Source organism: Monodelphis domestica, chromosome 2 (genome assembly GCF_027887165.1).
Source record: "Monodelphis domestica isolate mMonDom1 chromosome 2, mMonDom1.pri, whole genome shotgun sequence".
NCBI lineage: Eukaryota > Metazoa > Chordata > Mammalia > Didelphimorphia > Didelphidae > Monodelphis > Monodelphis domestica.
Window position 1 is genome coordinate 201,115,756 of NC_077228.1, and position 17,982 is coordinate 201,133,737.

The 17,982-nt window shown below is 40.3% G+C and overlaps 1 protein-coding gene across 3 annotated transcripts in view; it reads left to right on the plus strand.

Moving 5' to 3' along the window:
• B4GALNT2 (beta-1,4-N-acetyl-galactosaminyltransferase 2) overlaps window positions 1-17,982 on the plus strand; it is a 63,735-nt gene that overhangs the window by 38,460 nt on the left and 7,293 nt on the right. For all 3 annotated transcript variants that reach the window (XM_007482378.3, XM_016430537.2, XM_007482377.3), the window contains 6 exons: window positions 3,883-3,920; window positions 4,231-4,411; window positions 5,805-5,891; window positions 9,847-10,034; window positions 11,061-11,201; window positions 17,183-17,402. In XM_007482378.3, coding sequence (XP_007482440.1) covers window positions 3,883-3,920; window positions 4,231-4,411; window positions 5,805-5,891; window positions 9,847-10,034; window positions 11,061-11,201; window positions 17,183-17,402 — 855 coding nt within the window. The remainder of the gene's footprint in view (window positions 1-3,882; window positions 3,921-4,230; window positions 4,412-5,804; window positions 5,892-9,846; window positions 10,035-11,060; window positions 11,202-17,182; window positions 17,403-17,982) is intronic.

Genomic DNA, 17,982 nt, shown 5'->3' on the forward strand with positions numbered 1-17,982 from the left:
ACTTAATACTTAAGTAGGGGTGTAGACATTCCTGTTTTGTTAGATTAAGCAAGGTGGAGTAAATCTAAAGTTCACAGAGGAGAGGGAAGAGGGGTAAAAAGATCATGTATCATGTAACCATGGAAAAATATTCTAAGTAAATAAAGATTCCTGTTTTTGTTAGACTAAGTAGGGTGGAGTAATCTAAAGTTCACACAAGCAAATGTTTTTCTTCTGTGTTTCTACTCCCACAGTTCTTTCTCTAAATGTGGATAGCATTCTTTCTCATAAGTCCCTCAGAATTGTCCTGGATCATTGCATTGCTACTGATAGAAAAGTCCATTACATTGAATTGTGCCACAGTGTATCAGTCTCTCACAGTGTATCTGTCCTCCTGGTTCTGCTCCTTTCACTCTGCATCAATTCCTAGAGGTCATTTCAGTTCACATGAAATTCCTCCAGTTCATTATTCCTTTGAGCACAAATAGTATTACATCACCAACAGATACCATAATTTGTTCAGCTATTGCCCAATCAAAGGGCATTCCCTCATTTTCCAGTTTTTTGCCACCACAAAGAGCATGGCTATAAATATTTTTGTACAAGTCTTTTTCCATATTATATCTTTGGGATACAAACCCAGCAGTGCTATGGCTGGATCAAAGGGCAGGTAGTCTTTTAAAGCCCTTTGGGCATAGTTCCAAAGTGCCCTCCAGAATGGTTGGATCAATTCACAACTCCACCAGCAATGTATTAATGTCCCCACTTTGTCACATCCCCTCCAGCATTCATTACTTTCCTTTGCTGTCATGTTAGCCAATCTGCCAGGTGTGAGGTGATACCTCAGAGTTGTTTTGGTTTGCATTTCTCTAATTATAAGAGATTTAGAACACTTTTCCACGTGCTTATTGATAGTTTTGATTTCTTTATCTGAAAATTGCCTGTTCGTGTCCCTTTGGCTTGTTGTTTGTTTGTTTTTTTTCTACAATTGATTTAGCTCCTTATAAATCTGAGAAATTAGACCTTTGTCAGAGGTTTTTGTCATAAAGATTTTTGTGACTTGGGTATTTTATTTGGGATTTCCCCTAGTGACCAAAATTTAAGTCACAACTCTAAAATCATCTTTACATAGCTCATCCTACCCATGAACAATTAATGTTTTTCCAATTGTTTAGATTTCATTTTAATTGTGTGGAAAGTGTTTTGTAGTTATGTTCATATAATTCCTGTGTTTGTTTTGGCAAATAGATTCCTAAGTATTTTATGTTGTCTAGGGCGGTTTTAAAATGGAATTTCTCTTTCTAATTCTTGCTGTTGAGTTGTGTTGGAAATATATGAAAATGCTGATGATTTATATGGGCATAGTAACTCTTTATAGTCAGGTTCTTTTGTTATTGTTGTTTGTTCATTTTCCAAACTATTTTTTAATTTTTAACCTAATGTTAACGTTGGGCTATTTTCCCAGAATGGAAGGGGCACTGTCCCAAGCTTCAGGTTTTTTCATTTTGCAAACATTAGCTTTTGCATCAATGTCTTGAGTACTCACTTGTAAAGTTGTGTCAGTGTTAAAGAAAGGCTCCTCTTTGTTTCATTAATGCTACTTAGTTATTAATAATGACCCCAAAATACAAGAAGAGTGATACCAGTAGTTCTGATAGGCCTAAGAAAAGTAGAAAAGTACCGATGCATATTTGTATAATAAATACTTATTAAATAATTGGGTTTGATATTATGCTATTAATATTAATATACTATTATGGGTCTTGGAATGTATTGGTCACATAAAATTAGGTTCTATTGTATTGCACTCTTTTCAGCTGCAGCACAACAGAAGCTTTCTGAGCTAAAATAATAGCTCTTAAAGTTGGAAAAAAATCCTTCCTTTCAACTCACTCAGATCTTAAGCTCTGAGACTATTAGGCATTTTTTTTGGTGATAAATAGAGAAATAGATGGTACTGGTACTTTTGGACAGTACCTTCCTGCTGGAAAACTTTTTTTTTACCTTTGTGACTTCATGTTCCCTTAGAATGATGACCATTTTTCACTTTTCATGTTGCTTTGAGAACTATAAGTAGATGAGGAAGTAAAAAATAAATTGAGAATGCAGGCTATGCTCTAGAGGCAGTTCATTGTCTTCTGGCTATCTACTTGTACAATTAAGATATTCCAGCCTAGCACTCTTTCTAGTGCAGAGGAATATCTACTTTTGTATCTGAAGGTTTTCTTCTTTACTTTTCAATGCCTCTACAGATCTTCAGTTTTTTCCCTCTGAAATCTCCCTAGGTCCCTCCCTTCCATAAAGATCAGAAAACTAAAAGCCCTGAGAGCACCAAAGCTCATTCACCCAAGCTTATTATCTTAGAGTCATTTTTGTCTTTTATTTCTCACTTCTCCCTTCCTAACATCCAGTATTTGAGTGCTGACAATTCTACCTTTGAAATGTCTCTCAAATCCATCCCATCATTTTCAGTCCCACTGCAACCACTTACCTCTTCTTGCTTAGCATATTATTATAACCTTCTAACTGATCTGCCTCCCTGATGATATCCAATCTGTCCATATGACTATTCCTTATATAATTTTCTCTCCTCAACACAAAAACCTTCAATAATGTTTTACTGCCCAACCAAAAAAGTAAAAACTCCTTGGCCTGGCATTTGGGGCTAAAATCCAACAAATCTTTCCAGCTTTATCTCCTACTGACTCTCCATTTAAGTTCTCTACAGAAAAGGTTGACTATGAGCCTTTTCTGCTTCTTGTTCTGACCTCTCTCTTTTCCCTTTCTCTCTCCTTGCCTCTTCATGTCTTCCCTCACACTTTCTCCCAAGGCGGGAACAAATTCCTCTCCTACTATTGAAGTCCCCCACTTCTTTCAAGAATCAATTCTAGGGGCAGCTAGGTGGCTCAGTGGATAGAGAGCCTGTCCTGGAGACAGGAGGTCCTGTTCAAATTTGGCCTCAGACCCTTCCTACCTGTGTGATCCTGGGCAAGTCACTTAACCCCCCTTGCCTAGCTCTTACTGATCTTCTGCCTTGGAACCAATACAACTGGTTCTAAGATGGAAGGTAAGAGCTTAAAAAAATCTATCCAAATACCATCTCTTTCATGAGACATTCCTTTTCTCATAAGTTGAAAGTAATTTTTTCCTCCTTCAATTGCTCATAACATGATCACTTTAGCCTCATCCCTTCTCCCCCCCCCCCCTCATTAAGTAAGGAATCACTTTCTTCTTCCCTTGTTTTCTATAAACATACTGCTGGGTCCCCCTCCCTGTCCAAGTTCAAAGTCCTTTTGAGTGTGGTGGGCCCACATCCTTTTCCTCTGGGGAGACTAAAAGGAGTTCAGAAACTTTAGCATTTACACATAATACAAAACTTTATTGGACTTATCTTCCCAATTCCAAATACTTGTATAGCTGCCTGTGAAGGGACTAAGACTCAGCACAGGATCTCTTTGATCTCAGTGTGCAGGATGGGATGTAGCAATCTCTAAGCTTTTCCTAGCAATCTAGTCTCCCTCAAATTAAACTTCTCTCATAAAGCAGCTAGAGCCCCAAGCTTCATAGTGATTTTCTCTCTCTGTTCTACCTCTGTCTGTCTCTCATAAAATCACTTTTTCTTCCACTCTACACCAATTTCTGCAGTGTTTAGGGGTGAGGAGGTCTTGGAGGGTGAACAACATTTTTCTATTCATTGAAATACTGAGGGCATTCCAGATTGAAGAGGATGGGTTGAACAAAGGCATTGGAAATATTGTATATGTTCAAAGAACTGAGAAATAAGAGAAAAGTTTGGTCCTGTGCATCCTTCAGTATCACCCCTGGCTCATTATACATGATACTAAGAACTGTTTGAAGAACCCATGGCACCTGTTCTGATATCTGTCTCTTTGTGAATTCAAGGTCTTCAGTTTAATGGAACAAAAGTACCATCATACAAGGTTGGTGTTATTAGACCTCCCCAACTCTACAGTACCAAGCCCTTTTATCTCTTTGTCTCTTGCCCTCTTCCCATGTGCCCATTTATCATCTTCTGACCAGATTCAACACTAAAGAGAATCAAATATGAACCAAGTGGCCTTGAAGATTCAGAAGGCATTCTGTATCTAGGCTTGGCAAGTATGGCATAAGAATCACAAGCTTCCAGCCTCCAAGCTACTCTATCCACCCACAAACTACAAATCTGCTCATCTCTTTGGAAGGGGGTTGTCCAACAACCAAATTTAGTGTCTGTTTACCTCGCCCCTCCAGGTCACTCTGAAAGCCTTATTAGGGACCCTGAACACTCTTGCTGACACCCCAGATTATGAGGTGATGGGTAGAGGACACAAGAAGCTGGTCATTTTGACCCTTTCTCAAAATCGCCTGAATTTCATCCTGCAGCATGTGACATACACCAGCACTATCTACCACCCAGGAGTTGTGGACATTGGTGAGAGCTCATCACTTGATCCCAGGACCCTTTGGGAGAGAAAAGACACCACTAGGGCTCTCTCAGAGACTGTCTCCTTGAAGAAACATATATCAATCTAAATAGATGGAGTGAGGGAATGGTTTTTCTTTTGTTTCTGTGTCATATTATACCTGCTCTGCAGGTGGCTCTTTCTAGCTTATGCTGTCCAGAATGCAATGCTCACAGAGAAAAGGAAGAGGTATGATATCTATAAAGATCTGTAGAAGGTAAAGGGGAGCTTTCTTAGATAGTGCTTTCTGACCCCTAGTACATTGCAGTGCTCACTCCATTTTTGTTTTTGTTTTTTTTTACCCTTAACTTCTATCATAGATTCAACGCAAAGTATAGGTCCTAAGGCAGAAGAGTGGTAAGGGCTAGGCAGTGGAGGTGAAGTGACTTGCCCAAGCTAGTAAATGTCTGAGGCCAGATTTGAACCCCATCTGTCTTTCTATCCACTGAGCCACCAAGTTGCCCCACTCACTTATTTTTGAACTCCATCTGTAATTGGCATGAGGAACCCCTGGTGAGAATATTCCTATTCTGTGACATAGTCTTTGAGAGTTACCTGAAAAATTAAAAGGTTATACTCAGACCTTGACTAGTGAAGTGACTCTGGCACACTCACTATGCCTGCCTCAGTGTCCTCCTCTATAAAACAGGGATCATAACAGAACCTACTCCTTAGGATTGTTATGAGAATCAAATGAGATAATTAGTGCATGTAAAGGGTTTTGAAGAATTAAAGTACTATAGAAAGTCTTAAAAAAAAAAAAGATGTTAAATGACTCCCTCAAAGTCACACAGTCAGAAAATATAAGAAACAAAATTTAAACCTAGGCTGGCTCATTAACCATGATGCCACAGTGCTAATCAGACTCACTAATAATATCCTGAATTTCCAGGGTTTCTGTCCATAGAACACTTAGCCTTCTGTGATTGAAACTACATTTTAGAGGTAGAGAGAAGGCATGGAAATTGTCCATATCTTTTACTAATGCAGCTTTATGCTAAGAAATAGTCCCCCATCACCAGGTGATCCCAGGCTGACAGGGCCCATGCCCCAGACAGAGAAACAGATGTAGGCAGATTGATGTACAAGGGTAGATTATAGGCATGAGTAAAAAAGGGATGATTCTCCCATGACCTATATAAAAAGAAAGCAGAGACCTAGAGGAGTTAAGCCATTTCATTCAAGGTCATAAGACAATCTGAGGGCAAAGCCAAGCCAGAAGTTTTGAATTCAAGACACAGGCTCACTCCCCATGTCTTCAGTTTCTTTATCAGTCAGGCTTCCCTGAGCTAGAAGAGAAAGATGCTGCTCCCCAAGACTGGAGAAAGGGACCTTACACTGACATCTTCTTTCTCCTTTCAGTGAGTATTGAGTTTGGAAGTGCAGTAGCTAAGTTTCCTGTGAATGTCAATCAGCCCTCCATCCCCAAGTTGTATGACCCTGGGCCAGGTAAGTTCTTTACTCACTTGATTCCTTGGAGAAATGGCTTGAAAATATTCTAGTTCGTTTGGTTTAAAATTTCAAACTTATTGACAGACTTCTGCTAATCTTTAGTTGGATTCAGCAAACATTTATTGATTTCCTATTAATTTCCACTCTGCTAATTAATGGCAGTTACAAACACAAAAAAAGAGGGGGGAGCTGGGTGGCTCAATGGATTGAGAGTCAGGCCTAGAGATGGAGGTCCTGGTTTCAAATCCAGTCTCAGACACATCCTAGCTGTGTGACCCTGGGCAAGTCACTTAACTCCCACTGCCTAGCCCTTACCACTCATCTCTCTTGGAACCAATACACAGTATTGATGCTAAAGCAGAAGGTAAGGGTTTAAAAAAAAAAGGAAATAATCTCTGCCCTAAAGGAGCTTACATTCTACATATATAAGATGAATATACCTTGGGGAGGGACAGTAACAAGGGAGAGCTCTGACAAAGAGCTCTAAGTCTCAGTCTATTTGAAGAAAGAAATAATATTAACAGCTAGGGCAATCAAGGAGGGCCTGATGATGTGTCACCTGAGCTGAACCTTGAAGAATGACAATAAAGGAATGTGATGGGTTGATGTTGAGAAAATGCATTCTAAGTATAAGGTCTGGCTTGTACAAACACTTGGGAGTGAGTGACAGTATGTGATATGTAAAGAATAGCCAGTAGTCCATCTTGGCTGGAATGCAGAGTACATGAAGGGGAAATGATACAGAAAAAAAGGGGCTTGGGGAAGAGCCTTGAAAAATACTCCAGACTTGGGGAGAAGGTGATGGATGGCTTAGTGGAGAGAATGCTGGAGCTGGAGTCAGGAAGACCTGAGTTCAAATCCTGATTCAAATAGTACTAACTATATGACCTTGGGTGAGTCAATCACACTATGCTCCAGTTTTCTCATCTGTAAATGGGCCTAATAATAGCAACTACCTCCCATAGTTGCAGTGGGGATCAAATTAGTTGGCCTCTGCAAGTGCTTATTATTGGTGGTGGTGTTATTCAGCAAAGGAGTCAGAAAGGCAAAAGGACAACCAGCAGAGAGAAGCTGCAGAAGCCAAGTTAAGAGGGAATATTTATGAGATAGGTATAGTCAGAGCAAGTAGTAGCATGAGAACCAGAAAAGGCAGCCAGAAGTTAAAAAATGATTGATTTACCAAATCTGACCTCAGACAATTCCTAGCTGTGTGATCCTGGGCAAGTCACTTAACCCCCATTACTTAGCCCTTACTGCTCTTCTGTCTTGGAATCAATACACAGTATTGATTCTAAGATGGAAGGTAAGAACTTTTTTTAAAAAGTGATGGGCTTCCTCCAATAGATAAATGGTCAAAGGAGAGAACAAGTTCTGGAAAAAATTGTATATTATTAATAATCACATAAAAGAATGCTCTCACTCTAAATGAACACTCTAATGCAAATATTATCAACAAAGCAATGGGTTCAAATCAAGAAAACATCTAATGCCCAGTGGATTTACACGTCGGCTATGGGGGGTGGGGGGGAGGAAAAGAAAATGATCTATGTCTTTAACGACTAATGCTTGGAAATGATCAAATAAAATATATTAAAAAAAAAAAAAGAATGTTCTCAATTGCTCATAAAGAGAAATTAAAATTAAAACCACCCTGAAAATTCAACTCACAGTAACAAATTGGTATAAATAACATAAGATAGGAGTGCTCTATGTTGGAGGAGTTGTGGAAAGATAGGCACACTAATGCATTGTTGGGGGAACTGTGCTTTGGTACAGTGTTATTCTGGGAAGCAATCTTGAATGATGCAAAAGAAGTGACTAAAACGTTAGACATATATGCCAAAGAGGTCAGTGACAAGTATTTATAGCAGTAAGAAAGCCCTGGAAAATAAATGCCTCTCAACTGTGGCGTAGCTAAACAAACTATAGTACACTCATGCAATGAAATATTACTATGTTGCAAGAAATCATGAATATGTTGAAGATAGAAACATACATATATACGTATACATAATGATTTCTATATACATATTTTTTTCAAGTGATGCTTTCTCTGGTGTAGGGAGGGGAGAGAAAGAGACCTGGGAATTTTGATATAGCCAACAATTCTTTATTTTAAGGAAAATGAATTAAACAGAGCCAGCAGAACAATACGTGAAATAATACAAACAACAACAAAAAGACAATCAAAACTGAAAGCTGGAGAATTACAATAATATAAATTTTTTTTAAACTTGGCCCCAAAGAAGAGATATGAGAAAGCCCTCCCTCATCTGCTCTTTTTTAGAAGTGAGCACCATGGATGTGGGATACTGCATATACTGTCAGACATTTTTCCATATCTTTAGTTTTACAAAGCAGTTTTTTCCCCTTTCTTCCTTTATCTATGCTTTATTATAAAGGACAATGAGTGGGGAGGGGAGGTGGGAGAGAATACAATGGAAAATATAGGCAATATAAAAACTAAAATACCAAAAAAAATTTATTTTTAAAAAACAATCATCCTGGGGGCAGCTGGGTAGCTTAGTGGTTTGAGAGCCAGGCCTAGAGATGGAAGGTCCTAAGTTCAAATATGACCTCAGACACTTCCTAGCTGTTTGACCCTGGGCAAGTCACTTAACCCCCACTGCCTAGCCCTTACCATTCTTCTGCCTTGGAACCAATATACAGTATTGACTCCAAGACGGAAGGTGAGGGTTTAAAAAAAATAAAAACAAACAAAACAATCATCCTCTCCCAATGTCATTGGTAACATTTGAGAAAACAGTTTCAGTAGCATAGTAGAGTCAAAATTCAAATTGCAAGGTACTGAAGAGGGATGAAGAATAATGAGGAAGTGGTATAACTACTATTTTTTTTAAACCCTGACCTTTTATCTTAGAATCAATATATTGGCTCCAAGGCAGAAGAGTGGTATGGGCTAGGCAATAGGGATTAAGTGACTTGCCCAGGGTCACACAGCTGGGAAGTGTCTGAGGCCAGATTGGAACCCAAGACCTCCCATTCTAGGTCTGGCTCTCAATCCACTGAGCTGCCCCCATGACTATTTTTTAAAGAGTTGAATAGTTACAGGGAGCAGAATTTGAAGATAATAGATTGAAGGGGTGGGAGGATGGGAAAATTTTGTGTGTGTGTGTGTGTGTGTGTGTGTGTGTGTGTTTAAAGATAGAGGAATTCTGCACATTGGATCTAAAAACCAAAGCCGAAAGGGACCTCAAAGATCTTTTAGTCCAACCCTCTCATGCATATTATGCATGAAGCCAAGGAAGAAAGGTTAAGTGTCCTACCCAATGTCACATAAGTCACAAATAGTCTTTTTCAACCAAAGCTTGCAATTGAAGCAAAATCTCCTGGTACAAAAGGCTTTTCTATTGTACCATGCTACCGTCTTGATTGGTGGGGTGGGAAGGATCCAGGAGAGAAGATAAGGAGAGGGAGTAGAGAATGATGAAAATGATCAATGGCTTCAGCTCTGAGAGACTGGGATTTGTTATGACCTGTTTTCAACTCAATAATAATTTTTAAAAACTGGATGGGGGGAGGAGGGGGGGCAGCAACTGGGTAGCTCAGTGGATTGAGAGCCAGGCCTAGAAATGGGAGGTCCTGGGTTCAAATATGACCTCAGACACTTCCCAGCTATGTGACCCTGGGCAAGTCACTTAACCCCCATTTCCTAGCCCTTACCACTCTTCTGCCTTAGAACCAATACTTGGTCTCAGTACTAAGAATGTGAGGGTTTAAGAAAAAAAAAAAAGCTTAGGTGAGGGGGAAGGGCATTCCATGTATGAGGGACAGCTGGTGCCAAGCCACAGAGACGGCAGATGGGATATTATGTAGGAAAAGGTCAAATCCAGTGGTCTTTCCTCTATACCATCACAGGAGAGCAGGGATTATGAAGAAATGTGCAGTGGAAGAATAAGAAAAGACACTGAACTCTTTTTTCCTTCTCCAGAAAAGAAGCTCAAGAACCTGGTGACCATTGCTACTAAGACTTTCCTCCGTCCCCACAAGCTCCAGATTTTACTTATGAGTATCCGGCAATATTACCCAGATGTGACCGTGATTGTGGCTGATGATAGCGAGAAGCCACAGAAGATCAATGACACCTATGTGGAGCATTACATCATGCCCTTTGGAAAGGTACAGATCCAAGGTGCATTGGACCTTTAGATCCCCAAGGAGAAGGAGAGCCATAGCCCTAACTCTCTTCATGGAAAGGGGATAATATAGCTGCCTTTATGAAGAGATACAAAGATAAGTTTATGTAGATAGAAGGGGTTAAAGATTCTACTTCTTACCTCAAGTCCTGGCCCTTTCTGTGCTGTGTCCAAGCATCATAGTCTGAGGAAAAGATCATTCCCAAACTTGTATGAATGATGTATCTAATCTGAAGGTCCCTCCTCTTCATCTGTAGAAGTTATTTTGGTCTAGAAATTTGACTAAGAGTATCTAATGTTTTGTGGATTCACAGCCCATTTTAACCCATGTCTAGAGAGATGCTGGAAAGACCTGTGTCAGGGCAGAAGAATGGAAACCAGATGAATTTCCATTGCTTATCTCTTCTCTAATTTTTTTCCTTCCTGTTGAGAATGGATAGTATCATTACTTACTTGGACACACCTTCAACTTTGGTAGTTAACCTAGGCTCAAAGTCCAGCTTATGTCTTCCCCTGGGCTGAGAAGAGTTAGAAGGATCTGGGGCTGAAAACCCTACCATCACCACCAAAGGGCCAGAGAATCCATATAGCAAAGATTATCCACCATACAGAATCTCACTTCTAACTGGGATGCAGCTCAGTGGAGAGCAGAAATGAGTGCATCACAAAGATTAGAATTATGTTAATAGAGCATAAGGAAATGAGGAAATAAAACCAACTAAGTAATGTGTCAGAAGATCTTGGGTCAAATCCTATCACTGAAATTAACTCCCCCTGGGACTTTGAGCAAGTAATGAAAACTCCCCTGGCCTCAGTTTCCTTCTCTTTAAAATTAAGGGGTTGGGCTAGATATCCTCTGAGGTCCCTTCTAGTTTTACCTCTCTGACATTGTGATTCTTTATCCAGCACAGCCAATATCCAGTTCCCAGACTGCAACCATCATCCCCCTCTCTAGGCTTTCCTTTGGAGCCTGAGCTTGTAACTCATGTACCCTTATTCTCATTCACAGGGCTGGTTTGCTGGCAGGAATTTAGCTGTGTCTCAGGTCACCACAAAGTATGTGTTATGGGTGGATGATGACTTTCTTTTCACAAAAGATACCAAGATTGAGGAGCTGGTAGATGTTTTAGAGAAAACAGAGCTGGATGTGGTAAGAAATATTTACTATTTCCCACCTCCACTGAAATCTGGGAGGAGCCATGGGACACAAAGTACAAGGTGGGAGGATTTAGCTAGCTTTGGCATGGTGGTGAAGACCCTAGACCTGTGATCATGAACCTATGGCATGCATGCCAAAGAGGGCACACAGAGTGCTCTCTGTGGGAATGCTCTGTCCCTAACCAGAGTTCATTACTAGAAAGGCAGAGGGACTCAGGGAGAGACCCTTCCCCCACACTACCAAGGCTAAGGACATTCTTCACTTCACCCATCCCTCTGCCCAGCAGCCCAATGGAAGCTCACAAGAGATAAGGTGGATGACTCACAAGCAGCAGAGCTGGAGGGGAGTGGAACACTTGGGCCACTTCCCTCCCTCTCTCCACCTACTCTGGGGACATTTCTCACTTCACCCACCCACCCTTCTGCCCAATGGGAGCAATTTCTTCCTCCCCTGTATGAGGTAAGATGGGGGGATAGAGGAGCTAGGCACTTGATCTGGAGGGGAGCTTTGGGGCATGGCACTTGGTCCCTGGGGAGCAGGGCATGGAGTTCAGGCTCTAAAAGGTTCACCATCACTGCCCTAGACTGAAGGTGGAGTCCAAAGAACTAGGTGTGAGTTCTAATTCTACCACAGACTCTTCTTGTGGCTGAACAAATAATTTAACCTTTTTGTGCCTCAGTTTCTGCATCCCCCAAATGGGAAAATAATGCATCTGCCCTACTTACCTCACTTCGAAGGGATGTGGATCAATTCATTTCAATTCAATAAGCATTTATTCAGTATCTATTATGTGCCAGGTACTGTTCAAGATTCTGGAAATCCAAAGACAAAACAAAATAGTCTCTGGCCTCAAGGAATCAGCATTCTAATTAGAGGAGAGCAATATGCAAACATTTAGGTAAATACAAATTACTTACAAAGTGATTTTCAAGGAAAGGGAGAGGTATAGAAGGAAAGACATTTTGTTAGCAATAAAACAATGATTTGGGAGGGTACACTGGAAGGGAAAGACAAGACAAGAATTGGGCTGATGTGGATTTAGATAAAGAAACAAGCAATAATGAGCAGAATGTCAGCAAAAACAGTCTAGCCATGAGGAAGTAGATTATTGACTTTAAGAATAGTATTGAAATTGTTTATTTCATTATTAATCCCTAAGAAAGAGGTGGAAGGGGGTAGGGCTAAGGACAAAAGGTAAATATGCAGTGTTAGGGTCTGGGTTTTCGCCCACCACCACGGAAGACCAATAGACAATGCAATTAGCAAGCGGGTCCTTTATTGAACTAGCGAGCACTAGGGAAACTCAGCAAAGGAGTTCCAATTATCCTCCTGAATGTTGGGACTTATATACTCTTCCACATGTATGGCCCCCCAGTCTTTTATCTGGGACATACTATCCTTGAAACTTTGACATGTTCATGTTGCTGGGGTCTGCTTGGCCCCTAAGTTCTGATCTGGTACATACCAGCTGCTGGGGCTTTGACATATTTATGTTTCTGAACTTCCAAGAATGGGCAGCTCCCTGCTCAGGCCTCCCTCAGCAGCAGTAGGGAAGTAACCATGGCCTGACTAATGGGCAAGACAGAAGTCTGTAGAGTCTGGGATCAGATTGGTTATAGAGATATGAGGCATATTGGAGGTCATGCAGGTCACCTCTTCTAGACTCACCCCAAAAGGAAAAAGAGAAGTGGAGTGGAATGGTGTAGAGAGTTCAAGGGAAAGGATTGAAAAGTTCTGAACATTCCAGATTCATGAGGGAGTTAAAGGGATTAGCATTAAGGGTGTTGGTAGAGGGATTCGCCTTAAGGGACACACCTTTATGATGAGGAAAAAAAGAAGAAAAAGGGTAATGATGCCCAGAAGTCATTTAAAAAAATGTATCATTCTGTTTTAGAATAGGGAGTAAGTATTAGTTCCAAAGCAAATAAGGGTTCAGTAACTGGAATTAAGTGACTTACCCACGGTCACACAACTAGGAGGTATCTGAGACCAGATGACCTCCCATCTCCAGGCATGACTCTCTATCCACTGAGTCACTTAGCTGCCCCAATGCCCAGAAATTTTAAGGCAAAAATTTGTAACCTCTTTTGTCAGGGCCCCATTTGGAAATCTGGTGAAACCTCTGGCCTCCTCAGAATAATGATTTAAGATGAATTAAATAAAATAAAGAGGATTATAAAGGGAACCAGTTATGTTTAAATAGATTTATCAAGGTATTTAAAAAATAAAATCTAGGTCCTTAGGGTTAAGACTATTTGTTCAAAGGAATGGACAAGTGGAAGGAGCTCTGTCTTCAAAATGAAATAGAGGGTGTCCTTGCTCTAAGTATGTGTGTGGCATGGGAAAGCTTGAAGTTGGAGGCAAATGGAGTGCAAAGGTTTTGGCAACATTGCTAAGGAGAGTAGTCAAGGGAGTATAGTGTAACACAGAAACATGAGAGGTAATGGACCACTAGCAATATTGGCTGTTTTGTGGAGCCACGATGCACAGAACACTGGACCTGGCATCATGAAGACCTCAGTTCAAACCCAGCCTGAGACACTGGGCTATGTGACTTTGGGAAAGTCACTGCAACCTCTGTCTGCCTCCGCTCATTATATATAAGGGCAAAAAAAGGATGATGAGAGTACCTCCTTCCCAGGGGTAAGAATAAAATGAGATATCTGTAGAGTGCTTTGTAAACCTGAAAGCACCATATAAATGCTAGCTATGATGACTGATGATGATGATGATGATGATGATATCACCACAGCACCCTGACAATATACACAGATACCACCCACTTCCCTTGGGCCCCTTCAAACACATAGCAGACATAGTGAAGGACCCAGGGACCCAAGCACCTTCATAGTGCCACCTAATGACGACCAAAGTCTTACCTGCCTCATTCCCTACCTCTTTTCAGCAGAATTGTAAAAGGTTTGTCTCAAATATGTCAAAAAGTTTCCTCTGTTTCTTCCTGGTATACCAAGAGAAGATGAAAATATTGATGTTGCATCCTCTCAATGCAATAGCCTTTCTCTCCCTTCCATAAAAAACAATTCAGGTGAATTGCCTTCCCCACTGTGCTAACAGGCTTGTGTTGGTTTGGGTTCCCTAAAGACACAAATAGATCAAGAAATATGGTGGGATAAAGACCCTGAGAAGTTGCATCCAAGCAATGATATATATTTGCTTTGTATGTGCTTGAAGTTGCAGAAACAAATCAGGTTCAAGGCTCTTAGTCTACCAAGGACATTGGTCATTGGTTTCTACATAGTTAACATAAAATATAGAGGTAGTTAAAAACAAAAAACAGGAGATGGAGATTGAGGTACCTGGTTTCTTATTGGTGAAGAGGATTACTCCTCCACATTGGTAGAGGAGACACCAAGGGGAGAGGGAAAGAGTTAGTTTTGTGATGTTCTTAAACTGAAGTTTCCCTTTTTGGGAGGGAAAGTAATCTTGTGACTTCTCCAAAATCAAATAACTTTTTCCCTTTTTTTTTTAATCCTTATCTTTCCTTTTAGAATCAATACTGTGTATTGGTTCCAAAACAGAAGAGCAGTAAGAAAGGGCTAGGCAATAGTGGTTAAATGACTTGCCTAGATCACAAAAATGGGAAGTGTCTGAACTTAGATTTGAACCCATCTCTAAGCCTGGTTCTTAAATCACTGAGTCACCTACCTGTCCTTCCCACCCACCTATTTTTTTCCCTAAAAAAATAACATTAGCAAGTTTTTATGATGAAGCTGAGGCAAGAAAAGAGGGAAAGCAGCTGAAACTTAGCTTCCCAGAACAGTGGCTAAAGGCAAAATGGAGTCACTAATGCTATTTTAACATAACAGAAGGGACACCAGCCAGAACAAGACTGAGCTAGCATGAATGAGTCAGTAAGTCACCAAACATTTATTAACCTCCTACTATGTTGTTCCAGGCATTATTGCTAAAATGAAGATATAAAGAAAGGCAAGCAAACAAAAAAAGTCAGTCCTAGGTCTCAAGTTAACAGTCTAATAGGGAAAGCAATAAGTATTTAATTATATATATATATATATGTGTATATATACACATATATATATATATATATATATATATATAATCCTATGAAAAAGTGTTCTAAATCCCTCCTGGTTAAAGAAATGCAAATCAAAAACCACTCTGAGGTACCACCTCACACCTCCCAATATGGCAATAAAGGAAAATAATAAATGTTGGAAGGAATGTGGCAAAATTAGGACCCTAATACATTTCTTGTGAGGTTGTATATTGATCCAACCACTCTGGGAGGCATTTAGAATTATACCCAAAGGACCTTAAAAGAATACATTTCCTTTGGTCCAGCAATACCACTACTAGTTTTGTGCCTCGAAGAGATTTAAAAAAAATTGGGATAGACCTGTTTATACAAAAATATTTATAGCTGTGCTTTTTGTGGTGTCAAAAAAATTTAAAAACAAGGGGGTGTCCCTTGATTGGGGAATGGCTGAACAAATTGTGGTATATGATGGTGATGGAACACTTTGTGCTACAATGATGAACTGCTTGATTTCTATATGAACTGGGAGAACTTCAATGAACTGATGAGGACTAAAATGAGCAGAATCAGGAGAACATTATACAGAGTAACTGAAACATTGTGGTATGATCAAATGTAATAGACTGCTACTAGGAACAATGCAATGATCCAGGACCATCCAGAGGAATTTATGAGAAAGAACGCTATCCACATCAAGAGAAAGAAGTGTGGGAGTAGAAATGCAGAAGGAAAAACATATGATTTATCACATGTTTATATGGGTAGAGGATTTGAGGTTTTGTTTTTAAAAGGTTATTCTATTACAAAAATGAATAATATGGATTTTGAGTGATAATATATGTATAACCCAGTGGAGTTGCTTGTCAGCTCCAGGAGTGGGGAAGGAAAAAAGGGGTTGGGGAAGGAATATGAATCATGTAGCCATGGGAAAAGATTCTAAAGCAATCAATCGATTTACAAAAAGAAGAATCATGTAGCCATGGAAATTTTTTTAAAATAAAAATTATATTTTTAAAAATAGCTACATATAAGCAAAATTGTTTCAGAACAAATCAGGGGAAATCAAGAGAGGAAAAGCACTAGCATTGAAGGGCAACAAGAAAGTCTTCTTGCTACAGATAATGGAGCTTGCTGCAGAGCTAGAAGCCATGGGAAAAGCTGCAAAGGGGGAAATTTAGACTTAGTGTTGGAAAATCTTCCAATTAGAGCAGTCCAAATGTGGAGTGGAATGGGCTATCTCAGGAAACAGTATATTCTCCATCATTATAAATTTTTAAACAAAGGGTTGGTGTCTATTTGTCAGAGATGCTCAGAGGTCATTCCTGTTAATGCAAAGAGTGGAGCAGGTGCCCTCTGAGCTCTCTCAAAACCTTGAAAATGTATAAGATTCTATGGTCCCTGGAGATCTCTGATCTTTGTCCCTGTCACTCAGACTAGGATTACTGAGATAATTCTGAGGGGATTGAAACTGGAAAGCAATCAGCAATGGTTTGGGGACATCTAAGTAACTCAGTGGATTGAGAGCCAGACCTAGAGATAAGAGGTCCTGGGTTCAATTTTTGCCACACCCTTGGGGTGACCCTGGGCAAGTCACTTAATCTCCATTGCCTAGCCCTTACTACTCTTCTGCCTTGGACTCAATGCACAGTATTGATTCCAATTCAGAAGTAAGGGTTAAAAAAAAAAGTTTGGTGGTGGTAGCAATAGCAAGACTGTGGACTTCTGGTTTTCTCAAGGGAAGATATGGACTATGGAAAGGGATGTGATGGAAGCAGGTAGGTAGATAGCTAGAATCATATGGGAGTAAGGAAGATGAGTTGGGAGTGTGAAATAAATGAACATAGGACTACAACATGAGAAAGTTTCCCCAAAATGGAAAATTGGGTATTGAGTCAGGAGTTCCCTGATGCAGATTTTCCCTGATCTCTTCCCCCTTACGTATCCCACCCTCTAGGTTGGTGGCAGTGTGTCTGGGAATTTGTTCCAGTTTAAACTACTGATGGAACAAGGAGAGGATGGTGACTGCATACACAAGAGGTCAGGCTATTTCGAGGTCCTGAATGGCTTCCCCAACTGTGTGGTGACCAGTGGTATTGCCAATTTCTTCCTAGCTCACACAGAGAGCCTCCAAAGGGTTGGATTTGATCCCCAACTAAAGAGAGTGGCACACACAGGTAAGGGGGCTAGATGGGGAGACTGAGAAGCAGCCTCAGATTAAGCGTATTCAGCAGCTGGTTCTGCTTCCAAGAGATACATCTCATTTATCATATTTTATTACAAAACAGAGACAGTTTTCAAAAGTACTCCAATTCAAATTAAAGCAAAGTAATATAGGGCACCAGAACCTGGTTTGAAGTTCTACCTCAGACACTTATTAGTAGGGTGACCATGGGGAAGCCATTTAACCTCAGTTTCCTCATCTGAAATACTGAATGTGGGGGTGGGGTTTGGATTGAACAATGACCTCTAAGGTCCCTTCCAACTCTACATTTATGATTCTTTGATTTTTCATTTCCCTCTTCACCCTTTCCCATTCTAAGTCTTGACAATGACTGTTTTCCATCTTGGGACATTATCCTTCACTCTGATCCATCAATATCTGGAATATTATATTCCGTTTGGGGCATTGCAATTGGAAAAGAACATTTTGAAGTGGAGGTCCATCTACCTTGCCCTTCCTTCTGAGCTCTGCTTCTTTCAGAAAGTCTTCTCAAGGGGGCAGCTGGGTGGCTCAGTGAATTGAAAGCCAGACCT